At 41.1% G+C, this 24,306-nt stretch overlaps 1 protein-coding gene across 1 annotated transcript in view; it reads left to right on the forward strand.

Moving 5' to 3' along the window:
- Positions 1–24,306, forward strand: part of HSD17B2 (hydroxysteroid 17-beta dehydrogenase 2) — an 84,486-nt gene that overhangs the window by 26,704 nt on the left and 33,476 nt on the right. Inside the window, exons 2-3 of the mRNA XM_036752381.1 lie at positions 4,969–5,181; positions 8,413–8,598. Of these exons, the coding sequence (XP_036608276.1) occupies positions 4,969–5,181; positions 8,413–8,598 (399 nt within the window). The remainder of the gene's footprint in view (positions 1–4,968; positions 5,182–8,412; positions 8,599–24,306) is intronic.

A 24,306-nucleotide genomic window follows, 5' to 3' on the forward strand; every position in this document is an offset into this window, starting at 1 on the left:
GCTAGCACTTAGGGGGCACTTTTAAAGTTTTCAAAGTGTTTTACATATGTTATCTCATTCGATCCTCACAACAACCTGGTGAGTTAGGTGCTATTATCAAACCCACATTATAAATAAGGAAACTGAGGCTGATGTTAAGTGACTTGTCCAGAAGCGCACAAGTATCTGAAGCAGGATTTGAACTCAGGTCTTCCTGACTCCAAATCCAACACTAACCACTCCTCTTTATTACAACAACAACAACAACAAGCATTTACATAGTACTTTAAGGATTTTAAAGCATTTTACAAATATTAATTTATTTTATACTTTTGCCTATCTCCCTGCAATTCTTTTCACCTCATCCTAGGGCAGATGATGCAGTGGATAAAACACTGGATCTGGATTCAGAAAGACCCAAGTTCAAATCTGGCCTCAGAGACTTACTAAGCCATGTGACCCTGGGCAAATCACTCAACCTCTGTCTGCCTGAGTTTCCTTAACTGTAAAATAGGGATCCTAAAAGCACCCATCTCTTACAGTTGTAAGAATCAAATGAAGTACTATTTGTAGAAGCACTTCGCCTAGTGCCTGGCACATAATAGGTACTTAATAAATGCTTATTCCCTTTTTCCCTTTCATACCTTGACCTTCTATTGAAGGCTGATCAAAGTTCAAGTTCAGTTTGGTTCTTCTTGATCTGCATTTCAAGGTTGGCTTTTAAGGTGTAGGCTGAGCTCCCTAATTGGGGCATTCCAGGTGGTGTTGAAAGATGGCCCAGTCAGGATGGGTGGAACTTGACCCTGGGTGCTTCATTGTTCATTGCTCCCATGGGCATTCTGGAGTTGAGTCAACAGGATCAAGTGGCTTCTGCATTTTGGACTCTGTTTAAGAATCAGTGAGGGGGAAAAGTGCTGAGTGCCTAGACATGCTATTAGAAGTGAAGTGACGCCCAGTAAACAAAATAAGACTTAATCCCTAATCAAACCTACTGAGGCAGAAAGGAGATGGTTACAAAAAGAAGTGAGGGAAGTGTAACTGGAGTTGCTATGGAAGTCTTTTCCTTACCAGTTGCGAGACTGACCCACCTTTAGGGATGACTCAGAATCTTGGCCATTGTTCCCTTTGGACTTCCCATTGACTCCCTGGTCTGAATCAGGACTTTATTAAACCCTCTCATGGACACCCTCTCCTTACCACCCACATTAAGTCTGGGAGGCACTGAGCTGATAGCCAGTATAGCAGACCAGGGACAACAATATCAGGCTGGTATCTCAGATTAGAGACTGGAACAAAGTAAGACCCTGGTACTCTATCTGACAATTAAAAAAAGGAGACTTGCCTAATCATAACAAGGGAAGGGCATTCAGAGTGCAGAGAGGATATTTGACTGGGGATATGGTGTTGATTCAATTGAAAACAGGTTCTCTACTTCTTTGTTGCCTGTGGTAGTTAACTGGTCAAGCTTCAGGGCCTTTCTGGAGTTCCTCATGTTTTTCCCCACCCCCTCAGGTGACCAAGAAGTCACATGAACAACCAGAACCTTCATCCTCTGAGCCAACCAAATCTCAATGACAGTTTCAGTATCTTTTAAAGGAAAGAATAGCCTAGCATAGACTGATGCTGTTAGATATTTCTTCTACCATACCCAGTTGGGCAACATAGAAGTAGAGGGAACCTATGCTTGATTGAATCAACACTGTGTCCCCACTCTAATTTCCTTTTTTTCATTCTGAATATCCTTCCTCTGCTATGCAGTTTAGTAAACATCCTTGTGCCTATGTCTAGGATCCTGCCCTTTCAACCATGCCTCTAATCCTAAGCTTGAGGTCACTGAGCCTTCTGATCTTCTTAGTCCCTGAGCCCTAAGATCCCTGGGTTCTGAGGTCTTCTTCAACTGGTCTTTAATGACCTGTTTTCTTCTGCCACTGCCACCTCCCTGAGTACTCAGGCATCAGCTCTCATACCTGCTTTTCCTTTTCTCTCCTCTGCCAATACAGGAAAGGAAAAATCAATTCAGAAATAGATTTAATATAATATTTAACATAAATGATATATAAACGTGTAATATAAATATATTTAACATAAATAATATATTGATATATAAAAGGTAAAAGTAATTAGAAGTGCATGTAAAGCAACTTATCCAGTCCAGACAAAGTGAATTTCAAGCTCACTAAACTTATGAGCTAAGCCATGACTATTGATTCTATCCTACCAGAGCCTTGTAGCAATCCTCCTGCTTTTTTAAATAGTAGCTTATTATTTTTATTTTCCAAGTAATGAGTTTTAAAATTAACCTATCCCTCCCACTGCCTCTCCCCTAGACAAATCTGAAAAGCAGACCCCTCCAAAAAATTTTTTAAAAATCACACAGTTATTTCTTATCCTAATGATTATAGCTGATAAAAGATTAGCAAGGCAATACAGAGCAAAGCATTCAAGACATTGGTTATAAATCATTAGTTTCCAATTTTTGTTACCACAAAAAGAGCTTCTATAAATCTTTTTTGTGTATGTAGACACTTTTCCTCTTTCTTTGATTTTGTTGGGGTCGAGTCAAATCAACAAGTATTAATAAGACATCTACTATGTGTCAGGCACTATACTAAGTACTGGGAATACGAGGAAAGGCAAAAAACAAAACCAAAATCAAAACTACCACCACCAACAACGCGAAAACAAAACAAAGAAAAGAAAACCCACAAATCAGTCCCAGATCTTAAAGAGCTCAGAGTCTAATTGTAATAATATGTAAATAGTTTTATACAAACAGGATATATAAAGGATAAGTTGGAGATAATCAATAGAAGGAAGGAACTAGTGGATTTGAAGGAAGCCAGGGAATCTAGGAGGCAAAGGTGAGGAGGGAGAATATTCCAGACATGGGGAACTGCCAGTGGAAATGTCTGGAGTCTGAAGATGGTCTGTGCAAGGAACAGCAAGGAGATCAGTGCCCCGGCATTGCAAAGTACATAAGGTGTAAGAAAACTAGACTGGTAGGAGAGGGACAGGGTTATGAATGACTTTAAATGTCAAACAGATGGTTTTATAATTGATACTGGAGATAATGGAATCACTGGAGTTTTTTGAGTAGGAGGTGATGTGATCAGACTTATGCTTTAGGAAGATCACTTTGGTAGCTGAGTGGTGGATGGATTGGAGTGGGGAGAAACTCAAATCAGGCAGATCAACCACCAGGCTATTGCCTATAGTCCAGGTGTGAGGTGACTAAGGCCTGGGCTGGGGTGGTGGTAGTATCAGAGGAGAGAAAAGGAAGTATACAAAAGATGTTGTGAAGATAGCTGCTTCAGAAATTAGGAGAAGAAGAAGACCTGAATAAACAGGTAGAATCCACAGGATGTGGAAACTGATTAGATAAGGGGGGTGAGAGAGAGTAGGGAGTTGAGGACAACACCTAGGTTGTGAGCCTGGGTCTCCGGCAGGGTAGTGCCTTTGATGGTAACAGTAAAATTAAGAAGGGAGAGGTTTGGGGGAAAGACAGTGAGTTCAGCTTTGGACATGTTGAGTTTAAGATTTCTCCAGGACATCCAGTTCGAGATGTCCAAAAGGCAATGGAAATGTGAGAATGAAGCTTAGGAGAGTACTTAGTGTTTGATAAGCAGATCTGAGAAACATCAGTAGAGAGATGATCATTGAATCTATGGGAGCTGATGAGATCACCAAGCAAAAGGGTGTGGAAGGGGAAGGGAAGAGGGCCAAGGAAGGAACCTTGGGAGATATCCAGGATTAGTAGACATTGCCTGGATGAAGATCCAGCACAGCAGAATGGGAAGGTCTAGTAGTGGTATAGCTGGGTCCAAGAATATACACAATATACTAACTTTTGGGGCACCTTTCCAAATTGCTTTCTAGAATACCTGGATAGGGCAGCTAGGTGGTGCAATGAGTAGAGCACCACCCCTGGAGTCAGGAGGACCTGAGTTCAAATCCCACTTCAGACACTTGACACACTAACTAGCTGTGTGACCTTGGGCAAGTCACTTAACCCCAATTGCCCTGCCTTCCCTCCTCAAAAAAACCAAAAAACAAATGGGATTCTTGGACCAATTTATAGCTCCACCAACAGTGTTCTACTGTACCTGTTTTTCCATACTCCCTCCAACATTTGTCATTTTCTGCTTTCATCTTTGCCAGGCTGATAGGTGGGAGGTAGAACATCACAATTGTTCTAATTTTCATTTTTTTAAATTATTAGTAGCTTAGAGCTTTTTTCAATGTGATTGTTGATTGATTGGATTTCTTCCTCTGCAAACTGCCTGTTCATATCCTTTAATCATTTATACATACTGGAGAATAGTTCTTTGTTTTATAAATTTGAATCAGTTCCTTATGTATCTTGGAACCAAGACCTTTGTCAGAGAAACCTGTTGCAAAGATTTTTTCCCCCTCGATTTTCTTTCCCTTTAACTTTTACTATATCACATTGGTCCAAAAAGCTTTAAAATTTTATATGTTCACAATTGCCCATTTTAGTCTTGTGTGATGCTATCACTTGTTTAGTCATGAACTTTTCCACTAATGATCCCCAAATGAAAATGACCTCTTTCAGGAAAATCCCTTGTGAATTTAGGATTGGTCAGCCAGGTGCTCTGGATATAATTCATTCATCTATGCTTCAATCCTGGCTTCCCTTGAGCCAATCATAAGTGTCCTAGTCCTTGGTGGAATTTTTAACAGTACAATCACACCTTTCTATGTATCTGATAGAAACACAATGTCCTCTCCCCTATGAAAGGGAGAGGGGAGAAAGGAGACTTCACAATAAGATCACAGAATTTAGAGCTAGATCTCTTTGAACTATCACCTACGACAATGATAATTCAATCCAAGGCTGAGTCATCATCCCCCAAAGTTTGTGAAGAGACCCATTTCTTCCCCAAGGGCTACTGCTGGAGAGCATAACCTCTCCTCTTGGGCTTGTTTCGGTCGTGGTCCTCACCTGATGAATTGCTTGGTTGCTTTCAGGTGGAGATTCTGGGATCGGCCACGCCCTGTCAAAGTACCTGGATGAGTTGGGATTCACCGTTTTTGTTGGTGTTCTGAATGAGAAAGGACCTGGAGCCGTGGCATTGAAAGAGAGCTGCTCCAAGAGAACCTCAGTTTTCCAAATGGATATTACCAAGCCAGCCCAGATCAAAGAAGTTCAAGCTCAAATTGCAGAAAAGGTGCAACACGAAGGTATTGGGACCCTACTGTTGTTCTACGGAAGTGACATGTCCTCCTTCTGATCATAAATGACATTAAGTGTTTGATAGACCATAAATGGGAAGCAGTTTGGGGGAAACTGAGTCATCAGCTTAATAACTTGTATCACTTGAACTGTTTAACACTTTTTCAGTTTGGGCAGGGAGGCCCCCTTTTCTTGGCAACAGGAAATAAATATACAACTAGTTACAGAATCATTAGAATTTTTATTGTCAATTAGAATCATTGGAAAAAATGTCAGAGGTCACCCAGTTCAATCTTCCACCTAATACAATAATCCGCTCCACAATATTTCTGTTAAATGGTCATTAAGTCTCTGCCTCAGCACCTCCTTGTGAAGGGGTGCTCACTGAGGCAGCCCATTCTGTTGTCAAACAAATGTAAATGGTAGGATTATATTCCTTCTTTTACAGGCAGTATGGAATAGTGTACAGAGAACCGACCTGGCACCTACTCTGTGACCCTAAGCAAGTTAGTTCACCTCCCAAAGCTGCAGGCTACTCTCCCAAATCACGAAATGCAGAACAGGGGCTGAGCTGCATTAGTAGAGGGAATTTCTTTATTGGGACTACCCTATAGTGATGAAATCATGTCTCATGCCATTTTTTCCCCTTATATTGAGTAGAAACCTCTCTCCTTCCACAGTAGGTATAACTTCCATCCGTTGGTCATAGATCTGCCTTCTTGAGTGACATAAAGAAGTCTAATCCTTTTACATAACAGTCCCCCTTACAACTCCTCCACATTATCTCAATCGATGTGATCTCATCCATGTCTTTCTGTAAATTCTCCACTCAGGACTGATGGTATCCAACAGTATATAGAGCTTCTTCTGGTTCTGTACACTATACTGACATTATTAAAAACTGATATCACATTCTCTTTTTAGTAGATAATATGCTGTTCATATTACTCATTTTGAGCTTACGGTCAAAACTACTTTTTTCCAAATCAAAATGCTTTTAAACATATGCCCCTAATTCTATACTTTCGTATTTTACTTTTTTGAAACTAAGTGTAGAACTTAATATTTTTTGTTATCAAATTTCATCTTGCTCATTGATGCTCATTGTTTCAGTCTGTTGGAATATTTTTTCTATCTACCATCCATCATATCGGTCATTATTCTCATCTTACATCCTCTAAAAATCTCTTAAGACTGAGAAGTTGTCATCCATGTCTTCACTTAAGTTATTGCTAAAACAACAACATGGAATAAGACATGATGGAGAATGTACCTTTGACACAACACTAGAGATCACCCTCCAGGTTAACATCAAACCATTAATCAACCCTTTTTGGGGGAAGGAGGGAGGAGTGCAGTATGCTCATTCAACCAACTGTGAATCTTTCCAGTCCACAGTTCTTGAGCTTGTCCACAAAGCTATCATGAAGGCCTTTGTAATTGTCTTGCTGAAATTCAAATGACTTTTCTGTGGCATTTGTCTGCTAAATCAGTCTCATAAGCTTGTCAAGAAAAGAGATGAGTTTAGCCTGGCTTGTTCTTGGTGAACCCATGTTTGTCTCTATTGATCACTATCTCCTTTTCGCAGATCTTGCAAACCGTTTGACTAACGATTGCTTCTATGATTTTGTGAGAAGTTTCAAGCTTGTTAACCTGTAGTTTCCAAAATTCCCTTTTCCCTTTTTTTGAAGTTGTTGCACTGTGTCCCCAGTCCTGTAGCATTCTTTATTAACAATGCTGGCATAACCTTTGAGAAACTGGGGTCACATCCTCTCTGTGGCTTATATTATATCCCAATACTCCCTTATTTCTTATGCAAATCGCCTGGACATACAATATAAGAACATTATATAAGATGAGGTGAAATAGAATATAACATTGATACAAATACTGTAGCCATAAACCACCTTTTATTGATGTAATCTCGCTAATTCTTGCACAACGTCACACAGGCTATTCTGTCTAAGCCAAGGAGAGAGCGCTATTCAAAATCCATGGGCCACTGTGGGGACTTTCCTCTTTTTCTTCCTCAGATCAATTTTGAATGTAGGAGGCCCCATTCTGTTAATAACAGAAATTAATACCTCCTCAATACACTCACATTATTCATTGCTATCACCTTTCCCCCTTTTATGAGCCCTGTTATTTTGACTGGTATTTAGTAGGTCTTTATCCAGGCCTACTCTCTATTCTGAGCTCCATTCTCATGTTACCAGCTACCTATTGGGAATTTCAAAGTGGATATCGCACAGACTTCCCAAACTTAGTGTGTTCAAAACAAAACTCATTATGTTCCTCCCTGTCCAAACCTATCCCTCTGCTGAACTTTTCTATTGCTTGTTCAGGGTGTCAACCTCCTCCTACTTTCCCAGGTTTGAGATCTTACTACAATCTTCATCTTCTTTCATTTGCTTACTCCACAAATCCAAAACACTTTTTAAATCTTGTAATTTCTTTCTCTTCAATTTCCCTCACATAGTTTTGCTTTTTTTTATATTCACACAGCTACCTCTCCAGGTCAGGCCCTCATCACTTCACTTGGACATCAATAATAGCCTTCTAATTGGTCTGTCTCTCTTAAGTCTTTCCCCATCTCAGTCTACCCACCACACCATGGCCAAATTCATGCTCAATAAAACCCCCTAGCTCCTTATTTACTTCTAGGACCAAATAAAAATTCCCATGTTTCACATTTAAAGCTCTTCACAACTTGGCTCCTTCTTATATTTCCAATCTGTTAACACATTACTCCCCTCCAAGCATTGTAGAGTACAGTCATACAGGTCTGCTTGCTATTCCTCTATCTACTCTGTATTTATCTTGTATATGCCTAATTATATATTAAATTGTCTCTCTCATTAGAATATAACCTCCTTGAGAGATTTTTGTTTTTGTTTTTGCATCCCTAGTGTTGAGCACAGGTCACTTATTACCTTCAGATCAAGTTAACATGTAAAGTGCTTTGCAAACCTTTAAATCCCATGTAAAATGGTAGCCGTTAATTTTCTGTGTGACCTTAGGTTAACCAGCTCAGTCTCTCATGGCCTAAATTTCCTAATCTCTAAAATGAGGAGGTTAGACTATATGGTCTCCAAATTCCTTTCTATGGATCTTATGACTCAGTACGTAATTTTCAAACCTCGGTCTTCTGGTTTTTGAATCTAGCATTCATTTCCTTTATCTTGGACATATCAGGAATTCTACTTCATATTTTCCCAAATTCCCCTTTTTTGTCCCAGGATTGTGGGCTGTTATCAACAATGCTGGGATCTTGGGCACTGCAGGAGATGGTGAGCTCCTTCCCATAAATATCTACAGACAATGCATGGATGTGAACTTCTTAGGAGCTGTGGAGGTGACCAAGGCCTTTTTACCCCTCCTCCGGAAATCAAGGGGAAGAATTATCAATATAAGCAGTATGGCAGGTGAGTTGAATTTGCACCCTTGCTCCACTTCCCACGAGCCCAGATGAGCTCTATTCCAGGAATTCAGCGTTCTTTCTTGTCCAGGCAATAGCTAGAGACAGGCTCTACCCAGAGCCTTCTAGGAATTGCAAAATTCAATAGTCATCAATTAAGTCCTACTGATATTAATATGATAACCTTTCTCCACATTCATGATATTGGGTAATTAACAATAATAATAATAACCTGGAGAGGCAGCTCTACTACTATGCCTACTATGTGGTATGGATAGAGAGCTGATCTTGGAGGCCAGAAGACCTGGGTGTAAAGTCTTGCCTTGGACACATGGCTGACTCTACAACCCTGGGCAAGTCACTTCTCAGTGTTTCAGTGTGTAAGGACACAATATTTATAGGGGGCAGACCATCCTGCCAGCTATTCCAGTTGTAAGGCCAAATGTAAAGGGGGCTGATCTCTTTTGCCCTGATATGCCAATTGTAGGGATGAAAACTCTCAGAGACAATACTGAGATACTGAAGGAGGTGCCCATGCCAGCCTGATTGTCTAAGCGTAGATTTATTAGGGCTTGTTGGGTTAATTGGGGGAGTTTACTCATGAGACTCAGTCCTTGGCAGCAGGAGGACAGAATGGTGTGATGAATACTCACACCAAGCCCAGATCAGGCCAGAAATTATATAGAAAGAGAAGAAAGTAGGCATAGTGCCAGGGATGGCCCAGGGTCATGTGCAAGTGTTCCCATGAGATAGTTGGAGCTTCTTTTGCTGTTTACATTTATTCAATGTAGTTTACATTAACTGTGAGACAAGGTCACATTCCCAGGCTCTGGCTGCCAATATATACTCAGGAAACTCTCTAAGAGCAGAAATAGCACAGCAGATATCAATTTGCTTTGGTAGTACCATATGTTGATGAAATCACAGCAAATAAAACATAACATCTCATGTTGATATAACCTGAAGAAGTTTACGAGCACTTTTTTTCACATCAGTCCTATGAGGGCTGACCTACTCAAAACTTACTCTTTGCTTATACCTGGGGTTTGTTTCCCAATGTTTTTGTTTTATTTTTGTGTGAGATAAGAGCGTAGGAATGATTGTCTCCCTTTTACAGATGGAGTAATCTAGGACCAGAAAGGCCAAATAACATGCTTACATTTATAGAAGTGGAAATTAACAGAGCCAGAATTTGTACCTGGATCTTCTGACTAGAAATTTGGCTTTCTACCACACCAAACTAAGTCCAGGAAGAAGTCCAGGCTCAACAGTCTATTAGGTAATCTAGTTATTCAGTAGACTTCAGTCTACTAAACAATCTGATATTCTAGCTTTTATTTGCACAATTTGGGGCCTCATTTTTCATTGGCAGGGACTTTGACATACAACCCCAGCAAGGTTTAGTCATCTCAATTTCATAGGCTTAAGGGCAGACCTGGTATTTTATGAGTTTCCTCTTACCCTATTTAGATCAAATAGAGCACAGTCTTCTTTTTTTTAATGTCTGAGTCTTTGTCCCTTGGTGTGGATAGGCACATACAGTCAGGATTAACCACTGTGTTTTCTGGGAGCTCTTTCAGCTGGGGCAGAGCAGGGTCAGATTGGTCTAGGTTGGGTGATGTTGTGAATAGACCTTTGGGAATGAGGCTGGGTCAAGAGCGCAGCCATTGAAGTCACACCTGGTGAGTGGGTGGGATGATAACTAAAAAGTACAGATGAGAACTGAAGAGAATGTGGGGCAAACATTCATGTGGGAAAGGAGATGGGAATTCCTCAGTGGAGTAAACAAACTACCTAAACTGAGCAGATGGCAATATAGGCAGGAAATAGAGTTGGTATGATGGCACAGACCAAGTTAGGAGTGAAGTGGTAAGCCTGGGGCCACCAAGGTGAGAAGCAATAGCCAGCATCTTTTTTCAGAAGGGCGATTGACATATAGTCAGACTTTCTGTCAAAAGCTTTCTTTTAACTGGGGAAAGATACATTTTGGGAAGTACAGAAAGTGTAGTTGAGTGGAGGAACTATCCTGGTCTTAAAGGGTCCCAGTTTTACTAGAATAAAAATTTCCCTATAGTCACAAATTTATATAATGCTATATGATTGGGAATGTCCTCTATTAACTCAAGACATGTAGCCAACCATCCATTTGCTTGAAGGCATCCAGTGGGGATGCACCCATTACTTGTGGAGACATCCTTTTCCAATTTTTGCCTTCGGACTAAACCACACCCTCTCTGAAGGCCTTTTTCTTAGATTAGAAGTGGATGTGGAGAGGGCAGAGGTGGGTCTAGAAATGATTTACCAGGGCCAACTTGGTCTAGGAGACCAAGCAGCTGTACTTTAAGTGTGTGTGTATTTTAAGTGTGTAACATGAACCCAACGTCTTCTTCTAGGGGAGTGTCAGAACCAAGGGCTTTTCTGGAGCCTCGTAGCTTGGAATATAGGGTTTAGAACTTCTGTGGGAGGTGCAGACCACAGGGAAGCCTGATGTATGAGATTAATCTAACTAGGAAGGGTATAGACATGGTCAGTGGCACCTGGTTAAGAAGAAAAGTCTTAAACTTAGCCCGGAGGTACTCTGCCTGACTTTTATTTGCTGAGTGTGTTCTACCTCTGTATCAATATTTATCTTTGCACAGGTCCACAGGGGACATTTTATGTAATTTGCATAAGATTTGACAATCTCATACCCTGTGTAATTGGCAAAAGCCTTTACTGAAACCTACCTAAGATGACCTTAGAAAACCAGATTCTGTGGCATTTGTAATAATATGCATTTATGACAAGAAAAAATTTTAAGTGCCTTTTGTGCCGTACCCCTATGCATTGCACCCTAGGCTACTTCCTTACATTGTCTCCTCTAGTTCTGCCTCTTTGTCTTTCCAGCTCTAATGTAAGCTTCTTGAAGACTGAGGTTGAGTAATCAATCAACTTCTCTGACTTGCCAGCAGTGTGCCTGAGTGCTGGGCTGGGGTTAGGGTACCCTCTCAATACTCATTAATAGAGATTGAATGAGCAGCAGAACATTAGTCCTAAAGAATTGACAATCAGCAGGTAATTTTAAATGCCTACTATGTGCCAAGCATTATGCCAGGTGCTGGGGATACATGCAGCACAAGGCTGATCCCGTCATGTAATCATTCCCAGGCTAATCAACTCAGAGTTACCTTTGGTAGTACCTTTAAGAGGTACCTTTGAGAGGGTCAGTCACTACTGGCTGACCTCATGCCTGGAATGCTCTCTGTCTTTGCCTCTACCCCCTGGTTGGCCTGGTTTCCTTCAAGACTCAGCTCAAAGCCCACCTCCTACAGTATGGTCTCCCCCGTTGATAGTCCCTTCTTCTCCCTGAGATCCCCTTCCATTTGCATTGCATCTATGTGTGTAATTCTTTGCATGTTGTCACCCCAACATCAGAATGTGAGGTCCTTGGGGGCTGGGCCTTTTTTGCCTTTCTTTGTATCCCCAGCTTAGTGCAGTGCCTGGCCCGTAGTAAGCACTTAATAGATATTTGTTGACTGACTGACTGCCTGCCTCCTGCCCACTCAGCCTCCCTCAGACCTATCCCTTCCTCTCAATCTGATCCTCACATTTGTAGCTATTTTTAGAAGCTCAGGCCCTGGTACCTGGAGTTTGGGGATCGAGCCTTGCACCTGACCTGGCCTCTCCTTTTCTGCCCAACCTGAGCAGAAAAAAACATCAAATGTCCCTTAGGCCAAATTCTTCTTATGCCAGTCCTTAAGTGATTTCAGGTTACCTCTCAAATAGAGGTCAAGCCCAGGACCCAGAGAACTGATGACTTCCAGAAACACCTTATAAAAAAGTGCCAGCCATTTCAGATGGAATGGTCTCTCCCCACCTCCCATCAGCAATGTGCTATAAGATGGGATAAGAGAACATGGGACCTCCCAAGGGCACCTCCACCTCTCAACACCTATGTATCTCTATCATACAAACAGTCATGTGGCATCAACCCAGTAATGGATGATCCTTCCCCAGGAATGACGAACCCTACAACCCTATGAAGTAGTTAATTCAAATATCATCCCCATTTTATGATGAGGAAACTGAGGCTTAGAGCTATTAAGTGACTTGTCCCTGGTAGTGTCAGTGTTGGTCATTCTTACTCCAAGTCCAGCCCTTGATCAGCTTCGCCACATTGCCTCAAGTAAGGAGAAAGAGATCATAGACTGCCATAGACTAGCCTGAGTTTCCATATCTGCAAAATGGGAGTTAAAGTAGATGATTTTTAAAAAATAGATAATAAGAATTTATTATATCATATTTTGATTCAACCAGTGAAGATCAAGGAGAGTAGCTGATTTTTTCTGAACCCTTATGGAATAGACACAGTGTATTTTGTTGATAACTTGTGGAAAAATCTATCTATTCAAAAATACAACTAATCAATAAAAAATTAAACAGTACAATCTAGATGTCCATGTGACACTTAATTATGATGTGAGCTTCTTGTGAATAGGGATCATTTCATTCACTTTATTTTGCATTACCATATACTAGATAATTGCTATGCTTCCTTATATCTCTGATACTCCAGGATTATGTGGATCATAAATTTAGAGCTGGAAGAGATTTTAGACCACATCAAATCTAACCCCTTCATTTTATAGATGAAGAAATGGAGGCCTAGAGAGGCAAGTAAGTTGCAAGTTACTTACCCAAAGTCACACGAACAGTAAGTTCCAAAGTCAGTATTTTTTTAAAAATTATTATTTATTTATTTAATATTTTTAGTTTTCAGTATTAATTTCCACAAGTTTGAATTACAAATTTTCTCCCCATATCTACCCTCCCCCCCACTCCAAGATGGCATATATCCCAATTGTCCCATTCCCCAGTCAGCCCTCCCTTCTGTCACCCCACTCCCCCCATCCCCTCTTCCCTTTCTTTCTTGTAGGGCAAGATAGATTTCTATGCCCCATTGCCTGTACATCTTATTTCCTAGTTGCATGCAAAAACTTTTTTTTTGAACATCTGCTTTTAAAACTTTGAGTTCCAAATTCTCTCCCCTCTTCCCTCCCCACCCTCCCTAAGAAGGCAAGCAATTCAACATAGGTCAAATGTGTATCATTATGCAAAATCCTTCCACAATACTCATGTTGTGAAAGACTAACTATATTTTTCTCCTTCCTATCCTATCCCGCTTTATTCAATTTTCTCCCTTGACCCTGTCCCTTTTTGAAAGTGTTTGCTTTTGATTACCTCTTCCCCCATCTGCCCTCCCTTCTATTGTCCCCCCTTTTTTATTCCCTTCTTCCTTCTTTCCTGTGGAGTAAGATATCCAATTGAGTGTGTATGTTATTCCTTCCTCAGGTCAAATCCAATGAAAGCAAGATTCACTCATTCCCCCTCACCTGCCCCCTCTTCCCTTCCAATGAACTGCTTTTTCTTGCCACTTTTATGTGAGATAATTTACCCCATTCTCTCTCTCCCTTTCTCCCTCTCTCAATATATTCCTCTCTCATCCCTTAATTTGATTTTTTTTTAGATATCATCCCTTCATATTCAACACAACTTGTGCCCTCTTTCTCTCTCTGTCTCTCTCTGTCTGTCTGTCTGTCTCTCTCTGACTCTCTCTCTCTCTGTATATATATACACACATACACACACACACACACACACACACACACACACACACATATATATATATATATATATATATGTATGTATATTCCCTTCAGCTACCCTAATACTGAGGTCTCATGAATCATACACATCATCTTTCCATGTAGGAATGTAAACAAAACAGTCCCACTTTAGTAAGTCCTTTGCAATTTCTCTTTCTTGTTTACTTTTTCATGCTTCTCTTGATTCTTGTGTTTGAAAGCCAAATTTTTTATTCAGCTCTGGTCTTTTCACTGAGAAAGCTTGAAAGTCCTCTATTTTATTGAAAATCCATGTTTTGCCTTGGAGCATGATACTCAGTTTTGCTGGGTAAGTGATTCTTGGTTTTAATCCTAGCTCCATTGACCTCTGGAATATCGTGTTCCAAGCCCTTTGATCCCTTAATGTAGAAGCTACTAGATCTTGTGTTATCCTGATTGTGTTTCCACAATATTCAAATTGTTTCTTTCTGGATGCTTTCAGTATTTTCTCCTTGATCTGGGAGATCTAGAATTTGGTGACAATATTCCTAGGAGTTTTCTTTTGGGGTTCTTTTTCAGGAGGTGATTGGTGGATTCTTTCAATTTCTATTTTACCTTCTGGCTCTAGAATATCAGGGCAGTTTTCCTCGATAATTTCTTGAAAGATGATATCTAGGCTCTTTTTTTTGATCATGGCTTTCAGGTAGTCCAATAATTTTTAAATTATTTCTCTTGGATCTATTTTCCAAGTCAGTCATTTTTCCAATGAGATATTTCACATTGTCTTCCATTTTTTCATTCCTTTGGTTCTGTTTTATAATATCTTGATTTCTCATAAAGTCACTAGCTTCCACTTGCTCCAGTCTAATTTTTAAGGTAGTATTTTCTTCAGTGATCTTTTGGACCTCCTTTTCCATTTGTCTAATTCTGCCTTTCAAGGCATTCTTCTCCTCATTGGCTTTTTGGAGCTCTTTTGCCATTTGAGTTATTCTATTTTTTAAGGTGTTATTTTCTTCAGTATTTTTTGGGTCTCCTTTATCAAGTCATTGACTTGTTTTTCATGGTTTTCTCACATCACTCTCATGTCTCTTCCCAATTTTTCCTCTACTTCTCTAACTTGCTTTTCCAAATCCTTTTAGGGCTCTTCCATGGCCTGGGATGAGTTCATGTTTTTCTTGGAGGCTTTTGATGTAGGCTCTTTGACTTTGTTGATTTCTTCTGGCTGTATGTTTTGGTCTTCTTTGTCACCAAAGAAAAATTTCAAAGTCTGAGTCTGAATCTGAGTCTGTTTTCACTGCCTGTTCATGTTCCCAGCCAACTGCTTGACCCTTGACCCTTGAGCTTTTCATCAGGGTATGACTGCTTGTAGAATATAGAGTACTTTGTCCTAAGCTTGGGGGGCTGTGCTGTTGTTTTCAGAGCTATTTCTACATAGCAAGTTCTGCCACACCAGCGCCCCTCCTCCCCCAAGAACCACCAACCCGGACCGTGACTCAGATCTTAAGCAGGCTCTGCACTCCTGCTCTGATCCACCACTTAATTCCTCCCACCAGGTGGGCCTGGGGCCAGAAGCAACTGCAGCTGTAATTCTGTAAGCAGTCTCAGAGTTGTACCACCTCCACTGTCCCCAGGGTGGTGGCTGACCTCAAACTCCGTTCACTCTGTCCCCGCAGTTTTTTCCCACTAATCTTCTCTGTTGCCTTTGGTGTTTGTGGGTTGAGAAGTCTGGTAACTGCCACAGCTCACTGATTCAGGGCTCTAAGGCCTGTTCTGCCCAGTTTCTGGTCTTTTTGGTCTGAGTGTGGCCCACGCTAGGCTCTGCTCTGCTCCCATCTCTGTGAGATAGACCTTACCCAATGGCCATCCAGGCTGTCCTGGGCTGCAGTCCTGCTTCCCTCTACTGTTTTGTGAGTTCTGCAGTTCTAGAATTTGTTCAGAGCCATTTTTCTAGGTATTGGAGGGTCCTGGGGGAGAGCTTTAGGCAAGTCCCTGCTTTCTAGCCGCCATCTTGGCTCTGCCCAAAGTCAGTATTTCAACCCAGATCTTGTAAGTATCTTCCCAGTATAGCCACACTCCAATCAAAGAGTCTAGGATGGTTTTAATGTGGATGGGTAGTGCAGCCCAGAGTGAGAAAGAACACTTTAAGTGGGGAACCATTTAGATAGCCATAAGGAGGCAGGAAGTCATAGAACACTAGACCCAGAAGGGATCTCTTTTGTTGTTGTTGTTCAGTCATATCAGTTGTTTCCAACTTGTTGTGACCCCATTTTGGGATTTTCTTGGCAAGATACTAGAGTGGTTTGCCATTTCCTTCTCTAGTTCATTTTACAGATGAGGAAACTGAAGCAAACAGGGTTAAGTGACTTAGCCAGGGTCGCACAGCCAGTACGAGTCTGAGGCAGATAAGCCCAGATCCAACACTTTATCTACTGTACCACTTAGATGCCCATAGAAGGGACCTCTAGTACAACCCATACCTGAGCTCCGGCATCCCTTCTGCAGCTCTTCATCTCCAATGTCTCCACTGATGGGGAGCTTTCTACTACTTCTTCAAATAGCTTCTTAGAATACTAGTCATAGTTAGAACTGCCTCTCTGAAAATACCCTTTGGGGTCAAGGAGAGCAAGGCTTTTTCATGATAGTCTTCTGAATACTTGGAGATAGCTATCACATTTCTTCTCATTTTCTCCTTCTTTAGACTAAACAAACATACCAGTTTGCCTGGGGAGTTCCATAAGGATGGACATTTTTCTTATGAGTAGAGCACAAGACACAATTTGAGTCTTTAGACTTCCAATCCCAGGAATATTTGATTAGAGCCATTAAGCTTTGGGTTTGCCAGGCATAGTGAGCAGGGGAGATAGGAAATGTCATTATTGTGCCCTATCCTTTGGGCACCAGTGAGATTATTCTCATTAGTGAATGCTGATTGTTGGTGGATTTGTGAACTGATTCAACCACTCTGGAGAGCAATTTGGAACTATCGCCAAGGGGCAATCGAACCGTGCATACCCTTTGATCCAGTATCCTTATTAAGTCTGTATCCCAAAGAGATCTTTAAAATGAAAAAGGAGGAGGGCGGAGCCAAGATGGCAGCTGGTAAGCACGGACTAGAGTGAGCTCCGTACCCGAGTCCCTCCAAAAACCTATAAAAATGGCTCTGAACCAATTCTAGAATGGCAGAACCCACAGAACAGCAGAGGGAAGCAGGGCTCCAGCCCAGGACAGCCCGGATGGTCTCTGGGTGAGCTCTATTCCACACGGAGCTGGGAGCTGGGAGCTGGGAACTGGGAACGGAGTGGAGCAGAGCCCAGCCTGAGCGGCGTGGACGATCCAGACCGGAAGCCGGGCGGAGGGGGCCCTAGCGCCCTGAATACGTGAGCAGTTACCAGACCCCTCGACCCACAAACACCAAAGACTGCAGAGAAGGTTAGTGGGAAAAGCTGCGGGAGTGGAAGGAGTTCGCGGTTCGGCTTCCAGCCCCGGGGGCAGCGGAGATGGGGCAGCTACAGCTGTTGTTACTTCCGGCTCCAGGCCCACCTGGTGGGGGGAATTAAGTGGCAGATCACAGCAGGGGTGCACAGCCTGCCGAAGATCTGAGCCCAGTCTGGACTGGGGGTCCTTGGGGAAGGAGGAGTGCGGCTCTGACAGAGCTGGCACCTCCCCCCCCAAACGTAGAACATAGAACTCTGTAATCTACAAGCAGTCATACCCCACTGAAAAGCTCAAGGGTCAAGTTAGTTGGTTGGGAATATGGCCAGGACGCGAAAACGCGCCCAGATTCAGTCTCAGACTTTGGATTCTTTCTTTGGTGACAAAGAAGACCAAAACATACAGCCTAAAGAAGACAGCAAAGTCATAGAGCCTACAACCAAAGCCTCCAAGAAAAACATGAACTGGCCCAGACCATAGAAGAACTCAAAAAGGATTTGGAAAAGCAAGTTAGAGAAGTAGAGGAAAAATTGGGAAGAGAAATAAGAAGGATGCGAGAAAACCATGAAAAACAAGTCAATGACTTGCTAAAGGAGACCCAAAAAAATACTGAAAAATACACTGAAGAAAACAACACCTTACAAAATAGACTAACTCAAATGGCAAAAGAGCTCCAAAAAGCCATGAGGAGAAGAATTCCTTGAAAGGCAGAATTAGCCAAATGGAAAAGGAGGTCCAAAAGACCACTGAAGAAAATACTACTTTAAAAATTAGATTGGAGCAAGTGGAAGCTAGTGACTTTATGAGAAATCAGGATATTATAAAACAGAACCAGAGGAATGAAAAAATGGAAGACAATGTGAAATATCTCCTTGGAAAAACCACTGACCTGGAAAATAGATCCAGGAGAGATAATTTAAAAATTATTGGACTACCTGAAAGCCATGATCAAAAAAAGAGCCTAGATACCATCTTTCAGGAAATTATCAAGGAGAACTGCCCTGATATTCTAGAGCCACAGGGGAAAATAGAAATTGAAAGAATCCATCGATCGCCTCCGCAAATAGATCCCAAAAAGAAATCTCCTAGGAATATTGTTGCCAAATTCCAGAGCTCCCAGATCAAGGAGAAAATACTGCAAGCAGCCAGAAAGAAACAATTTGAATATTGTGGAAACCCAATCAGAATAACCCAAGACCTGGCAGCTTCTACATTAAGAGATCGAAGGGCGTGGAATGCGATATTCCGGAGGTCAATGGAGCTAGGATTAAAACCTAGAATCACCTACCCAGCAAAACTGAGTATCATGTTCCAAGGCAAAATATGGACTTTCAATAAAATGGAGGACTTTCAAGCTTTCTCAGTGAAAAGACCAGAACTGAATAGAAAATTTGACTTTCAAACACAAGAATCAAGAGAAGCATGAAAAGGTAATCAAGAAACGGAAATTGCAAGGGACTTACTAAAGTTGAACTCTTTTGTTTACATTCCTACATGGAAAGATGATGAGTATGATTCATGAAACCTCAGTATTAGGGTAGTTGAAGGGAATATGCATATATATATATGCATATATATATGTTTATGTATATATATAAGTGAATGTGTATGTATGCATGTATCTATGTGTATATGTATGTATGTGTATGTATGTGTATATATATATATATATGTAAAAGAAAGAGAGCAGACACAGGGTGAGTTGAGGATGAAGGGAAGATAGCTAAAAGAAATAAAATGAAATTAAGGGATGAGAGAGTAACTTACTGAGAGAGGGAGATAGGGAGAGATAGAATGGGGTGGATTATCTCCCATAAAGGTGGCAAGAGGAAGCAGTTCTAGGAGAGGAGGGGAGTGGGCAGGTGAGGGGGGAATGAGTGAACCTTGCTCTCATCAGATTTGGCCTGAGGGGGAATACCATACATACTCAGTTGGGTATCTTACCCCACAGGAAAGAAGAGGGAGGAAGATAAAAAAAAAAATAAAAGGCAGGGGGATGATGGAGTGGAGGGCAGATGGGGGTGGAGGTAATCAAAACAAACACTTTGGAAAGGGGACAGGGTCAAGGAAGAAAATTCAATAAAGCGGGATGGGTTGGGAAGGAGCAAAATGTAGTTAGCCTTTCACAACATGAATATTGTGGAAGGGTTATACATAATAATACATGTGTGGCCTAGGTTGAATTGCTCAACTTCTTAGGGAGGGTGGGTGGGAAGGGAAGAGGGAAGGGAATTTGGAACTCAAAGTTTTAAAATCAGATGTTCAAAAACAAAAAAACTTTTTGTATGCAACTAAAAAATAAGATACACAGGCAATGGGGCGTAGAAATTTATCTTGCCCTACAAGAAAGGAAGGGAAAAGGGGATGAGAGGGGAGGGGGGTGATAGAGGGGAGGGCTGACTGGGGAACAGGGCAACCAGAATATACGCCATCTTGGAGTGGGGGGGGAGGGCAGAAATGGGGAGAAAATTTGTAATTCAAACTGTTGTGAAAATCAATGCTGAAAACCAAATATGTTAAATAAATAAATTGCATTAAAAAAAAATGAGGAAAAAAAAATGAAAAAGGAGCTACATGTACAAAAATATTTACAGTAGCTCTTTTTGTGGTGGCAAAGAATTGGAAATTTGGGGAATGCCCATCAATTGGGAAATGGCTGAACAAGTTGTGGTATATGAATGTAATGGAATATTATTGTGCTATAAGAAATGATGAGCAGACAGATTTCAGAAAAATCTGGAAAGACTTACCTGAACTGATGCTGAGTGAAGTGAACAGAACCAGGAGAACATTGTACACAGCAACAACAACATTGTTCATTGATTACCTATGATAGACTTAGCTCTTCTCAGCAATACAATGATTAAAGACAATTCCAAAAGACTTGTGATGGAAAATGCCAACCACATCCAGAGAAAGAACTGTCAAGTGTGAATGCATACTCTTCACTTTTTTTGTTGGTTTCTTGTGGTTTTTTTCCCCTTTTCTTCTATTTCTTCTTTCACAACATGACTAACGTGGAAATATATTTAACATGATTGTACATGTATAACCTAAAAAAAGTGAAAGCTGAGTGTTGGCAGTGACTACTTTCTAGTGACAATCAATAGAATCAATCACTCTACAGGTATGGTATTACAACTCATGTTTACTTTTAAAAATTATTTAGACCTATTTTCAGATTTTATTTCATTACAATTAAAGATACTCGGGGGGAAATGGCCAGTTGATAGAGGGGGGAGGTAGTACAGGTAATTCTAAACAGTGGATAGTTACAAAATATTCACTATATGGTCTGAAATTAGATGATTTGAGAGGCAGCAGAAACAGGCACTATAGGTATAGTTGCAGGGAGGCAGCCATAATTCTTTTTTCTTTTGGTGAGGCAATTGGGTTTAAGGGACTTGCCCAGGGTCACATAGCTAGTATGTGTCAAGTGTCTGAGGCTGGATTTGAACCCAGGTCTTCCTGACTCCAAGGCTGATGCTCTAGCCACTGCCATCTAGCTGCCCCAGACATAATTCTTAATAAAGGAAGAGGGTCATTTCTCCCAAGTACATTTGAACAGCTTAGTGCAAGGTTAACTTCACTTCCCCCTCTCCTATTTTTAAGACAGGGTGAGGAGCAGCTAGGTGGCACAGTGAGTAGAGCACCAGCTCTGGAGTCAGAGGACCTGAGTTCAAATGTGGCCTCAGACACTTGACACACTAGCTGTATGACCTTGGCAAGTCACTTAACCCTAATTGCCCTGCCTTCCCCCCTCAAAAAAAAAAAAGAAAGATGGTGATCAGGAGAGTGCTGTACATAGAGAATACCTGGATATCAGCAACAAATCTGACAAAAGTTGTCATACCACCTTTATGGACATGATAGATGTGGGCTAGATGACACTACTGTTAGGGGTATTTGGAATGAATGACATAAAATCATTAATAGTTCAATTTTAACTTGGAGGAATATGCAAGAGACTTGTCCTTGGTGTTCTGTTAGGTCAAGTCAACAAGCACTTGCTGAGTGCTTACTATATGCCAGGCACTGCACTAAGAGCAAAGAAAAATGGAAAGACAGTCCATACCCACAAGGAGTTTATATTATAATGAAGGAAGACAGAACATAAAAGGGAACTGAAAAAGGGAAGGAGGTGGAGAAGGTACCTGTGCAGGGGGCATGGTAGCGAAGTCGGGAGAATAAAAGATTCATGCTCCAGGGGTGGGGAACCTGCCACCTCAAGGCCACATGTGGCCTTCTAGGTCCTTGGGTGCAGCCTTTTGACTGAGTCCAAGTTTTACAGAACAAATCCTTCTATTCAGGGGATTTGTTCTATGAAGTTTGGATTCAGTCAAAGGGCAGCACTTGAGGACTTAGAGGGCCACATGTTGCCTCAAGGCCACAGGTTCCCCACCCCTGGCTTTGGGGCCTTTCCTCAAAATGAAAGCTGCAGGAGGAACTCATTGATGGGAGATAGGAACCAGAGGGCTACAGAGAAAAGGCAGTTGAGGTACAGTGTCGAAGTCGGGCGAAGAACGTGTTCAACGCTTTTATCAATTGCTTTGGTGACGCTTAGCTGACACACTCATCAAATTTTCAAATAAAATAAATCTGGGAGACATAGCTAATGCACTGGACAATAAAATTAGTATTCAAAAATTTTCAGCATAAAAAGATGGACTGAATCTAATAAGATGATATTTAATAACATAATAGTGAAAGCTAACATCTACGTAGGGTTTACTATAAGCCAGACACTGTGTTGCATGCTTTACTTTACAATTATGATATCATTTGATCCACACAACAACCCTGGGAGGCAGGTGCTGTTGTTACCCCCACTTTACAGATGAGGAAACTGATGAAAACGAGGGGAAATGACTTGTTCAGGGTCACACAAGTAGTAAGTGTCCGACGCTGGATTTTAACTCAGTTTGTCCTGACTCCAGGGCCAGCGCTCTATCCACTTCATCACCTAGCTGCTAGTAAATGTAATATCCTACACGTGTTAAAAAGAAAAAAAATCAGCTATGAATGTACTGGATGTTGCATGTTCGGATAATAGTTCCTATTAATTGGGGTCAGGAGGAACTGAGTTTAAATCCTGCCTCATATTAACTATCTGTATGACTCTGAATGAGTCATTTGACTTTTCTCAGCCTCAGCTCCCTCATCTCTGAAATGGGGATAATGACAGCATAGGATTGCTGTGCAGCTCCACTGGGATAACACATGTAAAATGCTTCACAAACCTTAACATTTTATGTAAAGGCTCGCTATCATCATTACAAAGGTCTGGGACTCTTAGTGGGTTGTAATTGTAGTATGTGTCAATGCAGCATGTGACAAGTCTGGTGTGATCAGAAGCTGTATTAGAACCTATCTATGTTCTAGAATATTTACAGCAGCTCTCTTTGTGGTGCCAAAGAAGCAGACATCGCAGGGACGCCCATCAACTGGGGAATGGCTGAACAAGTTGTGGTACGTAAGACTGTGCTGTAAGAAATAGTGAGCTCCATGATTTTAGGAAAACATGGAAAGACTTGCACAAAATAATGAAGAGCTAGATGAGCAGGACCAAGAGTACATTATATACAGCAATATAATAGTAATATATTGTAGTAATATAATAGTAACAGCAATATTATTTTAAGAACAACTTTGAGTGAATAAGTCATTTTGACTATCATAAATGTCTAAATTAACCACAATGGACATATGAAAAAAGACACTATCTGCATCCAGAGAAAGAAGTGATAAATAAAAGTACGTATAGCATGATTTTACATATATTTACCTATTTGTGTCTGATGGTAGCCATCTCTAGGGTGGGGGTGGGGGAGGGAAGAAAAAAAGAAACAAAAAGAAATTTACATAATAATTTTGTTGTATATTTGAAAGAAATAGCAAGTTATGCACGCTAGATTTGCAGTTTCATGTACAATTGTACTATGTTATAGAAATGGTTGTTTTATTCCATAAAATTTAAAAAAAAAGACATAGTAGAATAAAAAAGAGTGGCATAATGTCTAGAATGATGGAGAGAAAGTCCTCTGTCCAGGGCAGACTGCTTCAGCAGTACTATGTTCAGTTTTCTAGATTACATTTAATGAAGGTCATTACCAAGTTAGGATGTATCTGGAGGAAGAGTACCAATGGTGAAAGATCTTGAAGGTGACCATGCCATATGAAGATTAGTTTAAAAACCTATGGGTTTTTATTTGGGGACTCATGAGAGATGACCTTAAATATTTGAAGGCTGTCATATACAAGTGAAACTGGTTACTTCGTGGGGGGCCCAGGGGGCAGAATTATCAGCACTGAGCCCAAGTATTAGAGAAGTGGATTGCAGCTTGGTTTAAGGAAAGGCTGTTCAACATTTAAAGCTAGTCAGTGGGAGAGTCTGGCTTCTGAGCTGAAGTTTGATCACTATGGGGTTGTTGTGGAAGAGGATTTCTGCTTTGGGTGTGTTTGCACAAGGTGACTTTAGAGGGTCTTTACCTTTCTCTACTCTCTATTAAGTAATCCAAGGTTCTTTCAGGTGATTGTTGGGTGGCATAGTGACCAAGCTCTTCACCATCCTGGTTGTCCTCAGTCTTATTAGTGTCCTACTTTCGAATGCAGTAATCCATCAATCAATCAATAAACATTTATTAAGCTCCTACCTTGTCCCAGAGACCATACCAAGTGCT

Source organism: Trichosurus vulpecula, chromosome 3 (assembly GCF_011100635.1).
Source record: "Trichosurus vulpecula isolate mTriVul1 chromosome 3, mTriVul1.pri, whole genome shotgun sequence".
Lineage (NCBI taxonomy): Eukaryota > Metazoa > Chordata > Mammalia > Diprotodontia > Phalangeridae > Trichosurus > Trichosurus vulpecula.